The sequence below is a fragment of the Rattus norvegicus genome, chromosome 10 (genome assembly GCF_036323735.1).
Source record: "Rattus norvegicus strain BN/NHsdMcwi chromosome 10, GRCr8, whole genome shotgun sequence".
Classification (NCBI taxonomy): domain Eukaryota; kingdom Metazoa; phylum Chordata; class Mammalia; order Rodentia; family Muridae; genus Rattus; species Rattus norvegicus.
In genome coordinates, this window is record NC_086028.1 from 73,688,665 (window position 1) to 73,708,315 (window position 19,651).

The 19,651-nt window shown below is 48.5% G+C and overlaps 1 protein-coding gene across 14 annotated transcripts in view; it reads right to left on the reverse strand.

The window, feature by feature from the left end:
- The window catches only part of Msi2 (musashi RNA-binding protein 2), a 366,538-nt gene that overhangs the window by 47,705 nt on the left and 299,182 nt on the right, over positions 1 to 19,651 (reverse strand). For all 14 annotated transcript variants that reach the window (XM_039087672.2, XM_039087667.2, XM_039087663.2 and 11 more), the window contains one exon: positions 3,275 to 3,389. In XM_039087672.2, the coding sequence (XP_038943600.1) occupies positions 3,275 to 3,389 (115 nt within the window). The remainder of the gene's footprint in view (positions 1 to 3,274; positions 3,390 to 19,651) is intronic.

The following is a 19,651-nucleotide window of genomic DNA, read 5'->3' on the forward strand; positions in this document are numbered from 1 at the left end:
AGCCATATCAAGTGAGATCAAGAAAGAATGCTGTCCTCCTATACGCTTGTCAGCCTCCCTTTCATGAGCCCTCCCATCGGATGGAGAACATCCTGAAGGATATTTAAAATACTTGTTCCATGGTGCCCCAAGTCATGAGACCAGCACGCTGGCTGCTGCCTCAGCTCCTGATCAGAACACAGGCTCCCTGGGACTGGAGGCAAGGTTCTCCACTGCTCCCTAAATGTCTAGAACATTTATGTCACAGAGTGGGCACCTGGTAAGCATACGCTGGATGAGTGAATTTTAACATTTCAATGACTTATAGATTTTGCTTTTAATACCCTTTTTAGAAACTCTATTAATGAATATTCAACAGGGTCCCATTAATTTGTTTCATTTGGGTCTTGTGATGTAGCTCAGACTGGTCACGATCTGTGGCCTTGCCGCAGCTTCCTCACTGCAAGGAATACAGCTGTGAGCCACTGTATCCGGCTAGTGTCAGTGACCTTTTTAGTTTATTTCTTAATCAGATAGGTGGCTACATAGTACAGAGTGTCTCACATTTGCCCTGTAGCCAAGGATGACCTTGGATGAACTAGTCATTTCTTGCCTCTACCGCCTATGTGTTAGGATTACAAGTATGTGCTACGGGGTTGGGGATTTAGCGCAGTGGTAGAGTGCTTGCCTAGCGAGCGCAAGGCCCTGGGTTCGGTCCTCAGCTCTGAAAAAAAAAAAGAGACAAAATAACAAGTATGTGCCACTATGCTTGGCTCTTCAGTGAATTAAAAATTTTTTTTTCTCCTGTAGGAGAAGAAAAGTTCATCAGTCAAATTGTCAGGGGCGGGGACAGCATGGGTCCCAGGACTGATATGCAAACAATGAGCTGTGGAGATGGTGACTCTACCCAAAGAGTAGATTACCCAAGACCACACTACCACATTAGAGGAAAGACACCCAAGCAAAGAAGCGGCCAGGGAGGATAAAGTCTTCCTTCTGCTCCCCCTTGAAGAGCTAGAGGCCCAAGGACCACAATGCCACCATTGGTAACAGGAAGGCAAGCAAGAATGCCTATAGATCAAGAACTAAGCACTCTGCCACATACCAGCATCGTGTGGTTTTCACAGCCATTCAGAAGTAATAATTATGGAGTTGGGGAGAGAGCTTGCGGCACGAGGACCCGAGTTCAACTCCTTAAGAGCCACATAAAAATGGAGGTGGTGACCTAAGGTATTAAGTCCAGTTCAGAGGAGAGAGGAGGTTCCTTGGGGATACAGGCTAGCCAGTTTAGCTGAATTGATGAGCTTCAGGACCAGTGAGAAACCTGTGCTTCCCCATGCATGTAGTGCACACATGCATGCACACATGTACGCACACATATCCTCTTACATGTACACAGATGTATTGAGACTCTGAATTTTCTCTATCAAGTGTGCATCCTCACAGTTGATGCTGGAGTTACACTCTGATAAACTTACCACAGGTTGACACCGGTGCACCCATTGTCATTACCTCACCCAATCTTGTGACTTGTACAGCTTAGTGACAGCATGCTGCATGTAAGACTTGCCTGCGTCCCTTCCGACAGAACACGGCTGTTCTCTAACAAGCTACCGCTCAGGAGCTGCCCCTGCCCAGCTACTCCAGGGAGTAAATTGCCAGCCTGGGAAAAGATCCAAACTCAATAGTCAAAGCAGTGACTACTGAATACACACGGCCGTCTCACTGCTGTTAAGTAGAAAATTAGTGAGGTCAAGGCAGTGTAAGCTGGGGACAATCTTGTCTACCATAACACAGTCTCTGAGCTCAGAATGTAGCCAACTTTTTGATCCCCCACCTCCTGAGTCTTAAGTGCTGAGTTCACTTATGTGCTCCACAGGACCAGTTTTATGCAGTACTGGGGATTTGAACCCAGGGCTTCGTGCATGCTAAGCAAGCACTCTATCCACTAAGCTATACTCAGCCCTACCATATTGTTTTAATTACCATAGCTTTATGCAGTGCTTTGGGATATAGTCAAAGTACTGTTTCCTTATTTCTCTTTAGAAGAAGATTATTTTCTCTCCCGTTTCTATTTCTAAGGTAGGTTTTAGAATCATACAGGCAGTTTCTAAGGAACAATAATAGGATTTTTCTCGTAAACTCTGTTAAGCCTAAAAAATTAATCTGAGGAGAATTAATAGATTGGCCATTTAAAAAAAACATTCTCAATGGCACCGTGCTCTGTCTTTTAAGTTCTTCAATACAGCTCCACCTGCCTAAGTTATTTTCTCAGACAAGTAGATACAATTCTTTGTGAGAGCACGAAAAGTTTAATACATTTAAAACTAAGCCAGGAATGATTTAAACAGCAGCAAATCTGAAAACACATAAAGAGCTTATCAAACAATATAGAAGAGGGACCCTTAGCCAAGCCAAATGAAAACCCATTAAAACTAGACAGCTCATGTGCCTGAATGGAATTTTACCATTAACGACCATTTATCCCATTTAATTAGTATTTTCCCGACACACAATAACTTGCACTAAAATACCGTTCTCTCGCCTTGAAATTTCTAATTATTGTTGCGACCCACACCATTACGGATCTCTCCGCTTTCTCCATCCTTCATGCCATTTAAGCGGTGAGATTTTCAATTATCTACGCAGGGCGGACAGAGATACCTTTAAGGAAAGGGGCATAATATGCAACTCAATTTCTCTAAAAGCCAGGAGAGATCATTTTTAGTCAGAACAAACATACTTTGTCTTTCATCATTTTTTTCCCCGCAAATAAAGAGTAAAACAGGCTATTTAAAACATCCATTTAAATGCAAATTTTGATATCCCAAGAGAAAAATGTTAATCATTTAAATAGACAGGATTAGTGCCCAGCCTTGCCACCCTTCAGTTCCTCTCCTAAGTTTTAGAAAAAAGTAGTCTGAGTCCGCACACGTTAAGGCAGCAAGGAGCCCTTAGGTCACAGGAACTCTCACTGGGCCAAGAAGGCTGAGGCAGAGACTGGAGTGCAGTCCTGTGTCGGGTTTGAGGAAGAGGATGGACAGAGAGTTTCAATCACAGCGTGAGCTAGGCTCGAGGTGAGATGATGCTATATGCTCAACAGATTGCCAAGAGCTCCTCAAAGGCGAGCCCAGCAACATAGAAGATGAAGGGACAGCAGCTCAGACAGGTAAACTGAAGCTTGGACAGATTCTCAAACTGCTAGGTGACTCGGGTGGGTCACAGGTACAGGCTGCCACAGCCCTTACCCCCAGCCCACTGTGCTCCTCCCAACCCCACACCCATGCAGACTCACCCAACATCCCCATGCCAAGCATGAACGCGTCCATGGTGTATGGCAGCCCCCGGGCCCGGCCTCTTGTCCCAGGTGGGAACATGACTTCTTTCGGCTGAGCTTTCTTACATTCTACCTGTTAAACAGACAGGGAGAACAAATGAGATGCAAATGAATTCCACGTAAATGTCAGATGCAGAACCCATCGGGTTACGGGCTGTTATTTTTAGCCTTGCTCCTTACTCACTGTAAAAATAGCTGCGCTGAGTAAATGGCCTGCAAAATAAATATTTAAGAAATCACAGCACTTGTGCAAATCCTGCTTTGGAAAAACCTACAAGGATGAAATTAGGTTCTGGAAGGGCAGTGAGGACTCGGGCGGAAGATACACACATGGGGCTGCACCGGTACAGAAGGCATGATGGCTGAGTGGCTGAGGAGGCAGTGACAGTAGCAGCAATTATAATCATCTTTCATGGCTGTTTGGCCTTTTCGACAGACTCCTAGATGGTCCTGCATGCCGGGACTCCTCACATCAGGCCATTAGAGACTCTCTCTTATGACACAGGGAGGGTACTTAGTCCTGGCTCTGTCTCCCAGACGAACAATGAACATCAGAGGCTCAGAAGTAACATAGGGCAGTTCACCCCTGTCAGGCAAAGGCCTAGTAGCCACAGGTTACCATGACCAAGGTAGCAATGCCGTCATTCCCTCACACTTCCCAAGGGAGCGCTGAGATTTAACACAGACTCTTCCTATGGATTGCTGGTTTTGCATGGAGCAGTTGCATCTTTTAATGTTTGATAATCTTTCCATTTATCTTCTGCCTCCAAAATCTCCCAATCCCGTCCCTCTCATGCACACAGAGGCCACTTACTGAGCATTCTTACCTATACAAAATAGAAACCTTAGGGCCAGGGAGATAGCTCAGTGGGTAAGGTCACTTTACATCAACACCGATCCCCTGAGTTCCTTCTCCAGGACTCACATGGTGGCAGGACAGGTGACCCTTCAGAGTTGTCCTCTGACCTCCACGCATGTGGTGCATTCCAACATGAATAAAGACAAGTAGGGCTGGAGAGATGGCTCAGTGGTTAGAGCACTGACTGCTCTTCCCGAGGTCCTGAGTTCAAATCCCAGCAACCACATGGTGGCTCACAACCATCTGTAATGGGATGTCCTCTTCTGGTGTGTCTGAAGAGAACTACAGTGAATAAAGACAAGTAATAGAGACCTGAAAGTCTAGGAAATGGTTCTGCGGCCTGCAGAAGCTCCTGTAGGTTTGACAGGAGTGCCTGAGCTGGCTTGGCATCATTTGCTTCTAGTTTACAGGTGAATTTACCAAGCGTCATTGGCTGGGAATCAAGCCCGTTGCTAATAGAGATGCGCTGGGCAGGGCAAAAGAAGGGCCCTTAGAGCAGCCAACAGAAGTAGCACAGGAGGCTGACGGTGACAGAGGAAGAAGAACTGGGTATCTTATTTAAGAGCAGTCTGGGGACATATGGTATAGGAGCGAAAGCTCTGCTTGGCTCAGCAGCTGCGGAGGGAGTTGTATCATGGGAGACTGTGGCTGACTGGCGTGTCTGAGGCAGCCGGAGTGAGCTAGACTGTGTGCAGTATACACTGAAAGGGGGAACCTACACCGAGGATCCCTTTGGAGATACACTCATCCTAGATATCCAATTAAAAATACTGTAGTAACAGTGGGGCCTTTAATCCGGGCTCCTGGGAGGCAGAGGCAGGCAGATCTCTTTAAGTTCCAGGTCAGCCTGGTGTACAGAGTTACAGGATAGCCAAGGCTACACAGAGAAACCTTTTCTTGAAAACCAAAACCAAACCAAACAACAACAACAACAAAAAAATCCCAAACACAGACACACACACACACACACACACACACACACACACACACACTAGTAATTATAAAGCCAGGAGTGGTGCTATATGCCTGTAATCTAAGCACTTGGGATGCTGAAGCAGGAGGATCACACGTTTGAGGAAAGCCTGGATTATATAGCAAGGTCTTGTCTCAACAAAGAAAAGACAGAACAGAACAGAACAGAACAGAACAGAACAGAACAGAACAGAACAGAACAGAATAGATAGAATAGACCAGACTAGACCAGACCAGAACAAAACAGAACGAGAAATCCCCTCAGTGATTAAGCAGAAAACCTGACCTAAAAGAGTAACTCTGAAAGCATCTAACAGGTATTATCTTGCTCTTCAAACAATGGTAACGACAAATGTCTTTAAAAACAGACAAAAACCACTCAAGTGCATGGCGGATATGCTTATTCTTGAGGGTTTTTTTTTTTTTTTGTAAAAGAAATGAGCATGGCAAAAGAGAAATAGGTAAGAGGCTAGAACGAGACTCACAAGGAGCACGTAGCTTCAAAATAAGGTATTTTGGGGAGCCGGAGGGATGATGGCTCAGTAGGTAAAGACATGTGGACCTCCATTCAAATGTCGGGTCCATGTAAGAGCTGGACATGTAGCCGGAACACCTGTAATCCCAGCAGCCCCACGGGGGAAGGGAGAACCCCTGGAAGCTTGTGGGCCAGCAAAACTGGCGTAGGCAGGGGGAGATGAGATTCTGTGTCTCAAACAAGGTGAGGGGACAAGGACTGACAGCCACGGCCGTGCTCTGATCATCATACATGTGGCGCACAGACACAGGACATTATTCATCTATTAGATGGCTATGGAGGACAGGGTTTGAAGCGAGGGTCCTGAGCGTGGAGAGGAAGGAATGGCACTTTCCCCATTGCTGTGACCAACGGGGAGAAGCAATGCACGCGAACAGGGTTGCGCTTTGACTCAGAGTTTGGTGGGAGAAGACATGGCTGTAGTTGTGAGGTGGCTAGCCAATATTGCTTCTGCAGTCAGGCGGCAAAGAACAAGCCAAAAGAGGGACTGGGCTATAGAAACGCTGAGGCCTGGGGCTGGGGAGATGGCTCAGGGGTTGAGTGCTTATTGGAAACTGGGAGAGGTGGTGCCTGACTTTAATTGTAGCGCTTCAGAGAAATAGGCAGATCGATGTGAGTTTTAGGCCAGTCTGATCTACACAGTGAATGCCAGGACAGGCAGAGCAATGTAGTGAAATTCTGTCTCAGAAAGAAAGGAAGGAAGGAAGGAAGAAAGGGAGGGAGGGAGGGAGGGAGGGAGGGAGGGAGGGAGGGGGAGAGAGAGAGAGAGAGGGAGGGAAGGGAGGGAGGGAAGAAGGAAGGAAGGAAAGAAGGAAGGAAGGAAAGAAGGAAGGAAGGGAGGGAGGGAGGGAGGGAGGGAGGGTATGTATTGCCCTTCCAGAGGACTGAATTTTGCGTCTAGGCAGCTTGTAACTTCCTGTAACTTCAGCTCTAGGGTATCTGGGACCTCTGCCCTCTGCCCTCTGCCGGAGCCTGTGTGTCTGTGTGTGTGTGCGCGCATACCTTATACACCACACCCCAGGCAGAAAGACAGACAGACAGACAGACAGACAGACAGACACACACACACACACACACACACACACACACACACACACACACAGGAGTTAAAACTAAATTGTAAAATAGTAACACAGGGAGAACAATGCAAGGCTTGCCTGCAGTGACCAACTCCCTCCAGGGCTCACTCCCCTACAGAGTCCCCACCAGCCCCACCAGCTGGGGACCAAGTGTTTAACTATATGAACTATAGGGCTCATTTCACATTCATCCACAGCTGATGATCCACATCATCATCAGCACTTTGATTTTCCTGAAGGGCGACTGGTAACATGTGAACACCTACTATGAGCTCATCCATCTTTTGATTTAATAGTCCTGCATGTTGGAATCTGTACTATTGAGAGCTTATGTACGAGGCTACTTGTCAGCTGTAACAACAACAACGACCACCACCACCACAACAACCACAACACTAACAACAATAACAACAACAACAACGACAACAACAATGACAACCACCCAACAGCAGGGATTGTGGCTGGTGAGATGTTGGCTCAGTGGGCAAAGGCTCTTCTTGCCACCAAGCTTGCCCACCTGAGTGCTGTCCTTGGGACCCAAATGGTAGAAGAGAAATGCTGCAAGATGTCCTCTAAGACCTCCCCAGCATCCCCCACAGTAGTAGTAGTAGTAGTAGTAGTAGTAGTAGTAGTAGTAGTAGTCGTAGTCGTAGTAGTAGTAACAATAACGACAACAACAACAACAAAACACGTAAGAGGGTGGGGACTAGGTAGATGGCTCAGCAGTGAAGAGCATTTGTTCTTTCAGAGGACTTAGGTTCAATTCCCAGTAACCCCATGGTGATTCACACCTATCAATAATAACTCCAGTTCCAAGGGATTCAACACCGTATTCTGACCTACATAAGTACTGGACGTGCATGTGCTATACAGACATACATGCAGGCAAAAATCATTCATATACATAAAATAAAATAAATCTTTAAAAGTACAAGCAAACCACCAAAACTAACTGGGGACTGAAGCAGCTGGGTACGGCCCAGCACTGGCGACCTCCTAGGTCCCAGGCAAACCAGGACACGCCTTACTTTAACTGGAGGAAGACAAACATAAATGGTAGTGATCTTGTAGAGAGAAAAAACCAAGTATATGCATTGTATTAAAGATATTAAAAAGATCTACCAAAGCTGTCAGGAGTAACTTTAAAAAGTACTGTGTATTTTAAGTCTCGTGCTACCTACTGGCTTCATGCTGCATGTTTTCATAAAACAATGTACTAGCCTGTCATCAATAGGGTTATCGGGGGTGGGGGTTCCTCTTGCTCCTACGTGGATAAATTTGATTAAGAAGAAATAAACACCACATCAGGTCTTTTAGATTTCTCCTCATCGCTCTGGCATGGTGATTAGCCCTAGTCCCTGCCTTTGAGCCCCCATCCTGAGAATGGAGGCTGAGAAGTCTCCTTTGCAGGAAGCTGCCCCGGCAGGCACAGGAAGATGGGCGTGCCCTGAGCAGGCAGGCAGATAATTACCTGTGGCTGACACTTGGATGGGAATAATGCCGGTAACCAGCTCACTTCCTAACAGGCCTATCAGTAGCAATCTATTGCTTTGTCTTAGGAAAACCTGCTGCCTGTTCCTAGGCAACCCGATCAACGGAAATTTCAGGTTTATACAATTTTCATTTAGGGAACAGAAAGGTTAACTAATGGTAATAGAAGTATTTTAAACAAACCCACCTACTAACTCTTCCTAGCACCAAGCAGGGCTGGCAGCTCGACTGAATTCTGTCGTCTTTGCTGGTGGCATTTTGGCAGCACCCACCACAGGAGCTCTGTCAACCACCCGCCTGGTCACAGTGAGTGCACTCTAAGGCCAGAGGCCATGGCATGTGAACCCTCTAGAGGCTCAGTCTGTCCTGGGCATTTGAGTGACAGGAGAGGCATTGGACACAGCAGGGATCAGGGTCTGGCCAGCAGTGAAGAGATTCTGGAAAGACTTCTCAGAACCAGAGGGCTGCTTGCACAGTCTGTCCCCACTCCCTGCCCGTGGAGATTCTGACTTATTTAATTCTCAGATGTGGAAGAGCTCAGAGCCAAGGTGTGCGGGATCCACTGATGAACAAGTGAGTTCCTGCTCTGAGAGTTTCCATTCTGTTAAGACAGAGACACCCCCAGTTTCTTGTTCATCAAGATTATAGACAAGTGCTCTCTGAGCATCAGACTTTTTTTTTTTCCTTTCCAAGGCAGGATTTCTCTGGGTAGCCCTGGCTATACTGGAACTCTCTTTGTAGACCAGGCTGGCCTCAAACTCACCTGCTTCTGCCTCCCCTGTGCTGAGATTAAAGGCATGTGCCACCACCTGGAGTCATTTTTAGGCTTGTCACTTCTCCATCTCTAGAGCCTACACACTGTATCTTCTACTGTATCAGTGGCAAGCCAGAGAGCTTGACCCAAGATCTAGACAGGAAATCAGAACCAAACAGGAAAACCCAATCTATCTCCTTGGTTCTGGTCTTCAACTCAGGTCATCTGGACATGAGCCATGCTCCAGACATCAACAACCATGCATAAAAAACCCCAAAATAGTGGCCTTGCACAGCCACCGATTGTCTTCCTTGGGACTTAGAGTTGATGCGGTTTGGCTGGGCTTCATCTCCTACGGAGCTGTGGTCAGATGGTGGCTAGGACTGGAGCCAGAGAAAGCCTCGACTAAACTGAGGGTTCAAGAAGAATGATGGAGTGCCACATATAACTTCTCCAAGGCACCTGGCTTTGTCACCACATGAACACTCTCAGAGACTCTGCAGAGGTATAGGGCGCACACCATTGGGATTCATACCACGTAACTTCCACCACATTCTACTGTGTGGCCTATGCCAGCTTAGAACCAGTGTGGGAGGACAGCATGCAAAGTGTAAGCAGCTAGAACCCGAAGACCTAAGGGCCATCTTTGGAGTTAGGCGCTGCAAGAGGTCACTGTCATGTGCGGGAATCAGACACGAAGGAGGCATGCTACCATCTAGCTGTCTGCCTGCTGGCTTCTCAGGGTAGTGGGCATTGAGGTCTACTGACATCATGGAGCAGTAGGCAGTACAAGTTCCATTCCCACTACAGCCGGGTTTGGGGGAGTGGGGTAGCACACAGATCTGGAGAAGCATCTCCCAGTTCAGTCCTGAGCTTTTCCCATCAACTCTTGGATACTGTCACTGTCTACTAAGAGCAGTCTACTCAGAGCATGTGGAAGGAAATCAGCCAGTCTGTGTGGCTCTGTACTTGACAGAGGCCTCAGAGGCCCATTTGTGACTGACAACTCATTCCAGGAGTGGACCTCTACTTCCAAACCCCAGAGACAGCAAAGCTACGAAACAACCCGCAGTCAGAGCTGAAAAATGTGCTTTGAAATTTCATTCTTTAAATATGCTGCTCAACTGGACAAATGGGCTGTGGAGGACAGGCAAGTCTTTCTTGTATCCCTCAGGATCGTGGCTTCAAAATGAGGCCCTAACAGAAGATTCTTTACCCCTGGGACAATGGAGGCTGCAGCATGCTCCTGTGGGGGACATGTCAAGCACCTATAGGGTTACTGCATGTCTGTGAAGCTTCTCACTATCATCGAACTCATTTCCTCCGCCCCATCCCCCCCATTGCCAGTAGTGGTGGTGCTGGGTATCAAACCCAGGGCCTTTTGCATGCCAGGCAGATGCTCTTCCACTGAGCTATAACCCAGCCCTACTATCTGTAACTTGTTATTCAGACAGAGAACTTCAGACTTAAAGACAGCTCAAAGAACAGCTGGTTTTGCCAACACTGCTCCCTGTTAGTATTCTGTCACACACATCTCAGCATTTGCACACACTCCTTGTCTGTATGGAGGGGTAGGGATAGGCTTATGACTCGAGTTCAAGAGCATGCTGCATACAAAGGGCTGGACTCAGGGTCTTGGGTACTCACGTACACGGCTTTGGAGATTCCCAGCACTCCAAGAAAAGAAAATTCTAAAAAGCTTCCTCTATGAAGCTAAGTTGCAAACTTTGTGGTTTGCAAGCTCTAAACAGGGGGATATTTTTTTACATAACCAGATCACTTACCAGTTTCAAAAGGGACACAGTACTTTAATCTAGTGTTTACAATCCGTTTGTCAATGGACTCAATGATGCCCCTTTATGGCAATGAAAAACGGTTCTACTTTGCTGTCTATGTAGCCATGTTATCCCTGAATGCACGATATTCTTGTTTTAGCCTCCTGAGAAGCCAAGAATAAGCACGTGCAGTGCACTGTCTCCTGAATGAATGTGCTATGCTTTAGAATAAGCATGTTGTGGAGTACTGTTTTGGGAAAGTCACCAAAACTTCTATGGAGAGGGGGGTTCCCCATGGCTGCTCCTGTATAAACCAACTTGAAGTGAGCCAGGTGTCTGAGAAGGAAGCCGATCTCTAACGAATAAAGACTTGTTTTCCCTGCTTCCTTACCAATGGTCCAGTCAGCATGCAGTTCCAGGGCCTGACGAAAAGACAAGAGCTGTACCTGTGGCCTGGTGTACTACTACCCTGAACAAAGTGGAGCTCTATCTGGCCCGAAGAGGCCAGTATGTACAAACTGAACATGTTAGAAACCGTTCACTTCTCAAGGAAGCCAAAGGCCCGGTTTCAAAGGATAAAATTCCCCAGTGTGCAGACACTGACCTTGACTGTCTGGCTGGTAGGAAGGGGAGGGGAACAAAGAACTCAGGAGGCTGTCCCTGTAGCTTTTATGCTGGTGCCTGCCTTTGTATAAAGATTCCTGACAGACCCGAGAGGCCTGGCTGGGCCTTGGCCCAGGGTCAGTTTGGCCTCCTCCTTAATCAACTGGCAGCTCCCCGAGTTGGTTCTAGAGGATTCCAGGTGATCCCTGCTTCTCTGATACTCCAAAGCAACAGCTTTGCTGGTATCCAGAAAGGAGAGAGGAGAGAGCGTCGTGTAGGTCCAGGATTTTCCCAGAATCTGATAGCTACACAGATGTCTCCACAGGACGGGGCAGATGGGCCCACCTCCAGAGAGCCCGTTACTCTTCCACACTCCATCACTGCCATTCAATGCAAAGACCCTCACTCCTCCGAGCCACTGACTGCCCTTTGGCCCTCTCTACCCATCAGAGGCCTTTCTGAGGACCCCAGGGAAAGCAAGATCCTTGACTGGGATCTTGTAAGTGCATACTCAAAACCCAGCGATCGTCTGGTGGCCAAGCACCAGAGCAGCCAGCTGTGCATGGCATCAAGTCAGCTTTGACTACAAAGAGGTTCTCGAGGACATGGGACCCTCGTGATGATACAAAGGGGGATGTTTACAGTAAAGGCAACAATGGACAACATGCCAACAGAAGAGATGATGGCAACCAGTTGTGCCATCTGCCTCCAGACACATGCTGGACATAAATGACCTGGAGCCATAGGTAGGAGGCATCAGAATCCAGTTCCATTGGCAGAGTATGCTTAGGAATCTACTCCAGAGAAGAAGAGAACAATGGAATTCACACATCACCATCTGATGCCTGCTAGGCACTCACACCATTCGTGTGTGTGTGTGTGTATGTGTGTGTGTGTGTGTGTGTGTGTAAGATATTTCCATGGATTGTACAATAAACATATAAAATAGCTATTCAACAGAGCGTGTGACACACAGAAGCCCCAATCAATGCCCCCAACTCTCAGTCACTTCACTGAACGTGGGCTTCATTCATTTGGGGGAATGGCTTCCTCCCTGATAAAGAAACTGAGGCCTCAAGGACAAACAAACAAACAAACAAACCATCATTTCTGGGGACAGCCAGTATCCAGTCATGGGGCTTCTAAGGTCAAACCCCAGTTCCCTTTGCTAGGTCCTGCCCTCTCTGCCCCTCCTCAGCCCTCTAAGGCCTAATCCGATGCTATTTCTTCCACAAAATCATTCCCAACTCCAGCTTCCAGAATTAATTTCCTCACCACTTACAGAATTAATTTCATCCACTGTTTCCTCTGCTTAGGGTTTTTATTGAAACCAGCGATGGCAAAGTGAAGTAGGTCATAAACCACTAATATTGAGCACCGAGCAAGGCGGGGTAGCGTGTGGACACAGAGAGGAGTACGAGGGCAGGCGTCTCTTCTCTCAGAAGTGCTCAGGGTTTGGGCGATGAGCGGAGAAGAGGCAGAGTCTCCATTCACCAATGCTTCTTGAGACAAGCACTCTAACAACGACACCTTAGTCCCAGGGCAGGCTGAGCCTCATGTGTCAGAGTAAAGTACAGCTCCCTGCTCTGGTTCAGCTCTACCTTTGGGCTCTGGGGTTGAGCACAGCTAGCTTCTCAGCACTCAGAACCCTCATCTGCAAGGTAGAGTCTGTCAATAGCACCTCTTCCACTGGAGCAAAACCTACACAAAGCCCTTGCCCTAGAGAAGACGGAAGCATCCTGCTATGTGCATAGTGTACAGGAAAACCTCGGAAGAAGGAAGGTAAAGCCAGTTTATACCTGTGCTCATTTTGTTTCTAAAGTTCAAGACGGAAAGAGGCTGCCCCTCCCACCTGCAGGCCCCGCCCTATTCCTAATGGACGGTTCCACCCCTAACCACCACCCCCCAACCAGGTAATCCCAGCTCCCTGCATTCATCAGCAAGGTGTGCCAGGGGAGCTGGCAGGCTGTACTATTTGAGGAAATAGCTGACGGCAGTAGCACCAGCTGTTCTCTTTTTTGCGGGCACCTGCAAGGGCATTTCAAAGTGAAGAGGAAGCTTGGCCCCCGGCAGGTGTCCAAAGCTGGGTGTAAGACAGAGTGGGTGTCTACCCCAGCCCAGAGCCAGCTTCTCTTAACCAGGCAACAGTCTCCCTGTAGAGACAACAAGGGAAGGTGCCCTTTCAGCAGCAGCCTGGAGCTCGGTGGATATGGGGTGGAGCAGCTTCAGAAGAGGTCAAAGAAAGGACCTCAAGACAAAAAGCCTAGAGAAGGCACAGGAGGGCTTCTTCCGGGGCTTCTGTGTGCTCCCCTTGCAAGAGTTGATGGGGGCCACACCAGCTGAGCAGGTGTGGAGACCCCAGAGCTTCGGTGTCCTGCCCCCATTTCCTCTCCATCCACTGGCCTGACTAGAGGACCAACCAAGGGCAAATGGGAAGAGACTGACTGGGAGGCCACCTCCCGGCAGGCTGAATTACTTCTGCCTAAAGAGCAGCACACGTTTCCCACAGACCGCCCCCATTTCCCCCTCCACTTCTCCCAGGCTTCCCCCGGCACACATACTGTTTGGCTCTCATTAGCAGAGCCTGTACACAAACGAGCGTGTGCACACATGCGTGTGTGATGTGTAGGGCTCGGGATCTCTCCCTCTCCCACGTAAACACGGGATTCGTTTATTAAATGCCTCTCTGCCATTTCCTTTTTTGCCTTCATCCTGCTTGTTTAATATTGCATTTGACATTCTCATTTTATAAATGGCAACAGAAGCAGAATGGATAGCTAAAATTAGCTCACGGGTGAGGGCGACGCCGCAAATAGCATCGTGAGCACAGAAGCCCAGTCAATTCCACCCACCCACCCCCACAGTTTGGGGCTGGTTCCTGACTGAGCTTTCAGGCTTTGGCGATGAGGACGATGCCTGAAGGAGAGGATGAAGGGACTGTCACTAGGCATTCTGCCAGAAGCATGGCACAGATGCTGACCTCGGGGCGGTTCCAAGGGCCAACTTGGCCCAGCACTGTGGTCCTGATTTGGAGGGGCTAACTCAGCTCTCTCATGTGCCTGCTGTGCCTTGCTCCTTAGTGTTATGCTGTAAGGTTTGGTCCTCCAAGCGTGCTCTGAGCCGAAGAGGGTAGGATCACAGCTTTTGCTCCTGAAAGTGAGTGCTCTGAACCTATTCAAAGAACGAGTCAGTCAAAGGGTCTGATTCAGCTTTTCTGGGACCTAAAGAGCCCCATGTCGTGGGGTTAGAGAGATACTTTAATGCTTAAGAGGCCTTCGTCAGAGGATCTGAGTTTTGTTCCCAGCACCCACGTCAGAAGGCTCACAATGGTCTGTAACTCCAGCTTCTGGGAACCCAACGCCCTCTACTGGCTTCTACAGGCAATTGTGCATATAGGTGCACAGAAAACAAAATATAATCTTAAAAAAAGAATCCCACTTTAGCACTCTGCTGCTTGTTCCAGAGGCTGCATCCTCTCATCTCTGGGGGGACCACCTGCAGTTAGGCACCGGAAGTACCTACCTCCCATGGGGACTTGGGAACCAGTCCTGCCTGGTCCCGCAGCCTTCTTCCCTACAGATCTCTTATTTACTCAACCCAAATGATTCTGAGAACGATGCCGATGCTGATATTAAAAAGATCGAACACTGCTGGAGCAAGGCATGGCGTGACTCTGCTCCAAACCTTACAGAATTCTTCCTCTCGGCAGTAGTTACCTGAGGTCCCACTCTTAAGAAGGGGGACAAGCACAGAAGCTAACTTGATGAAGCGAGTGTGTGTCAGTGCACTGGACTGTGAGGTGCTCAGCAGGGAGCGTTTGTGGTGCATGTGACAGGGAGGCACACGGGGTGGACAGAACTGCCCTCTGACCTTGGCTCCTCTCTCTACCTTGTCATGGTTGGGTGCTCTCCTATGTATGATGGCACGCCAACAGACCACTTCTTCAAGCCCCACTGTTGGCGGCATCCTCGCTTTTTCTGCTTCACAAAGCACTATTCTATGGTAAGCCTAGCTTGGTCATGCAGTTAAACCTCTTTTCTTAGGGCCCTGGAGGCAAGCATCACCCAGAACTGGACTTGCTCAGAGCTAGTTTAGGCCTTAGTTGCAGATGATGGTCAGTTGCAGGCCAAATCCATCTGGCTGCATCCTGTTTTTGTAAATTAGGTTTTATTTGAGCACAGCCACACCCGCTCATTTACATACTGTCTGGGGTCCGTGTTTGGCCACAATGGTGGAGTTGAATAGCTGTGACAGAGACCATATGGTCCTTCAAGCCTCAATATTTACTATCTAGCCCTTTATAGAAAGCTTGGCCTCTGGCTTAGGCCAAACAGAGGTCACTAAGAGTGTTTTCAGGAGAGCTGGATTCCTGCCAGCCTCTCAGAATATAAATATGACCACAGAGTAGGCAATGACTCTGGGACCAGGAGCAGAACCAGGGATTCATCTGAGCTGCAGAGGACGAAGCAGGTGCAGGTAGATGGCGGAGGACCACACAATACCCAGTAGTGAGTCTGGACTTCTGTCTCAGATAGCAAACCATTTCCCCCATTTTAGAGACAGGCAAGTCAGAGATGAAGCAACTTGCTCAAGTCCGCAGGGTCAGCAAGTGGCAGTCCCAGAATTCAGGACTAGAAAGCTGTACTCCCGAGCTCATGGTGCCTCTAAATGACCCAGCAGGTCCTCACGTGGTGACAGAAGGCACTAACCTTTTCCTCTAAAAGGTATGCCTCATAGTAAGATCAGGGCAGAAAGGCAGGCTTCTGCGGAGAGGACGCCGGGTTTCTGGGAGTTTCCAGGGCTAACTGATCTTTTTCTGATGAGAAAGAGTCTGGCTGGGGCGGGGTGAGTACCAAGCCTAGCCAGTGTCTCATCTCTGTCAAGGGGGGTGGGTACCACAGCATCAGTGGGATCCATCAGTGGGCATCCTCCACTGGTGCTTCCCTCAAGTCTTCAGTGTGCAAACAAGTCACTCCCTGGTTCTTGAGTGCGAGGCTGGGAGGGCCAGAGACCCCACATTCATCATTTCCTCCCACAGGCTGCCCACTCTGGGAGCACCACTGACCATAGTTCGAGGTGTTCTGCTAGGATTCCACTCACTCCAAGGCCGGGGCTCTACCTATGTCTTAGTAGGCTTCTGTAAGTCCTGTGCTATGCTTAGTACATTTCTGTAGGTGTAAATGTCTTAAAGGAACAAGAAGAAAGGACTCTAAACTCTAACCACTAGACAGAGACTTAGGTCTGTTTGTCTTTCTAACCCCCTCTTCCTTCCTTAATCACCGTGCTGGTGCAGTGGGTAAAACTGCCTGCCAGCAAACCTAACATCTAAGTTCGATCCCTGGAGCCCACTTGAAGGCAGGAACGGACTCCTTCAAGTTGTCCTTTGACTTCCACACATGCAGCATGGCGCCCTCATATCTACAAACACCCAACTAGATACATTTTTTTCAAAACCCGAAACGGTTTAAAAAAGCAGAAAACATATTTCAATGCTAGCACTTGTGACTGTCCATCATATAAGCCCTTCCTTCCCACTGAGCTCTGTTGGTCCCCTTGGAGGACTGGCAGTGCTTAACCAGCAGGCTGCATAAAAGGCGGTGAGCAACAGTGTCTGTGCCTATACAGTACCAGCATGATACCTGGAGACACCAATTCCCTGTGAATAAGGTGTAGGAGGAGGCTACCCTGGTACCTTCCACACTACCCTTCTGTGCTTACCCAGTCGAGCTACCAACATCTCCCAGCATAATTTTGAGATGAGGGCTGTGCCAGACCTCTGATGAACCCAGAAGCTGGCTATGTGTCAATTCTCATCTTCCCTGTGGCTGCTTGGCACATCAGGAGGCTGCTTGCAGGCTGGGCTCTGGTGACTGACTAATCAAGCAAGTGTCCCTGCTGCTATGGGGCTGCTTCAATCAGGGGCAAGCCGCCATGGGAGGCGTTATTAGCTGCACCAGCGCTGGAGTTTACAGAGTGGCCAGAGAGGAGGATCACGAGGCTGCTCCGTGCCTGCATTTGTGTGTTTACTGACAGGCACATCTGCATTTGTTCTGGTTGGCCCGAGTCTCAGATCTTGTGGCTTGGAACTCTAGCTTGAGTACCCCAAGGATCAAGAGGAGAGAGGCCTGGACTGATGCTAACCAGGATCCCTAAGCCTATAGTTAAGTCTTCTTCCCTAGCTGGGAATCTGGCCCTCAATTAGGACGATCAAGAAATTACATGGGCTGATGAGGAAAGGATCCTTGGTGGCCATGGGTAGCTGTATACACCAGCAAGACCATCATCACGGTTCATTTTGTTCTATAGAGGAAGGCCAGTTTCATGGTTTCACCATGAGCTCGGGAGTACAGCTTTCTAGTCCTGAATTCTGGGACTGCCACTTGCTGACTCTGAGGACTTGAGCAAGTTGCTTCATCTCTACCTTGCCTGTCTCTAAAATGGGGAAAATGGTTTGCTGTCTAATACTAGAAGGTGTGTGACAATCAAACTGGGCCAGATGTACCAAGCAAGTGTCTAGCAACTAAAATGTCTGCATTCTAAAATGTTAGCTGCTGCAGCCTGTATCAGAAAGCACCACACAGAGACCTCTTCCCACGACTTCTACCCCACTTCACCCTAGAGGCCATTTCTTCAAATTTTGAAGGAACGGATACACAGGAAGCTATTGCATGATGGTCTCTCTTGGGCCTTTCGGCCTGTCCTAGCTACAAGGTGCTGAAGAGCTATTTATTCATGTATGTATGCGTGTGCGCGCGCGCGTGTGTGCACGCGTACGCGCATGCACATTTTTTTCAAGATAGGATTTCTCTGTGTAGCCCTTGATGTCCTGGGACTCATTCTGTAGTCTAGGTTGACCTCTAGATTGGTCTCTAACTCAGAGATCCATCTGCCTCTGCCTCCTGAGAGCTGGGAATAAAGGCGTGTGCTACCACCACTATCACCAGGCACTGAAGAACTTTAAAAACAAAAACAAAAACAAAAACAAACCCTGAGATTCACTAACCACATTAGAGAAGAAACAGCTTTGGGAACTATGTATGCCTTTGAGTCGGGTGGTTGGTTCCTTACCGACTCCTTTAATCACTCCATAATTATTAATTAAATCTGATGAATGCTAGGTGCATGTCATTGAGCCAGAGGTCCTGGATTCAAATCCTGCCTCTGTAATTCAAGGCTGAGACCCATCAGATCTTCAAATGTGTGAAAGTGGACGCACAGGTCCACTAAGGGCCCATGATGAGGGATGGAGGGTTGTCCTCCCCAGTTTCATAGCATAGAAGAGAAAAATCCTCCTGGGTTCCTTTTAGCATCTGCCTGGGCTTAAAGGCCTTCCGGGTTTTCTCTTTCTGGTGTCTCATTCAAATTCTGTCCACAGCACAGTTTAAATGCATTTCCTGTCTTGGTGAATCCAAAAGCAACTCAGGTTACAGCCTCCCCTGCTACCTCCCACCCCCTTTAAATTCCATCTTTCTTCAGAGCAGGCTGAAGGGAGGGCTTTCAAGATCATGATGCCTCTGCCATGAGGCAAACACGGTGTGACCCCCTTTGCTCAAGCCAGCATACCTAGCCTTCAACAACCCAGGGAAGTGGCAGTCTTAGCTCTGTTTGCTGGGGTTCAGTTACCTACCCCTGCCCCTGCTCCCCAGAACCTCTGATTTCTCCTCTGGGTAGGTGTAGGCTAAGAACTTCCACGGGAAAAAAAAAGAACTTCCACGGACACCCCAAAGCCTGTGACCTGAACTACTCTGTCCTTAAGCTTTCCCCATCTTTGTCCGCTTCCAATTTTACCTATTGCCTACAGGACAAGCACAGTCCCAGACAACAGGAAAGCAGGAATTTCAGACCAGAGACATCGCAAAGCCATTGGGTCAGCACTGCCTGCATAAAGAGAGTTGTTGAGACTCGGGAGAAGACTAGGGGATGGCTGGCAGCATCTCTGGCTCTTATACAGACAAGGGCTGAAACGCCTCACTGAGCAGCCAGGAAGCTCAAAACCTACGCTCCTTCACAATGGGTAGCCCCGGGGCCAATCCCAGGACCTTGTTCCCTACTGAAACAGATGCTGCTAGAGTCATTCCCATCTTGTATCATAGGCTTATCCAAAGACTGTCCGTCGTCACAGCAGGACTCATCTCTTGTCTGTACTGTGCCCTTCCTGATGAACTGAGGGAATGAGGAATGGTACCCGCCTGCGTCCTTGCTGCCTCGCCCATTCCCTGAGGCCCAACAACCTTTCCTCTCAGAGCCTGTCAACAACCGCAAGATCT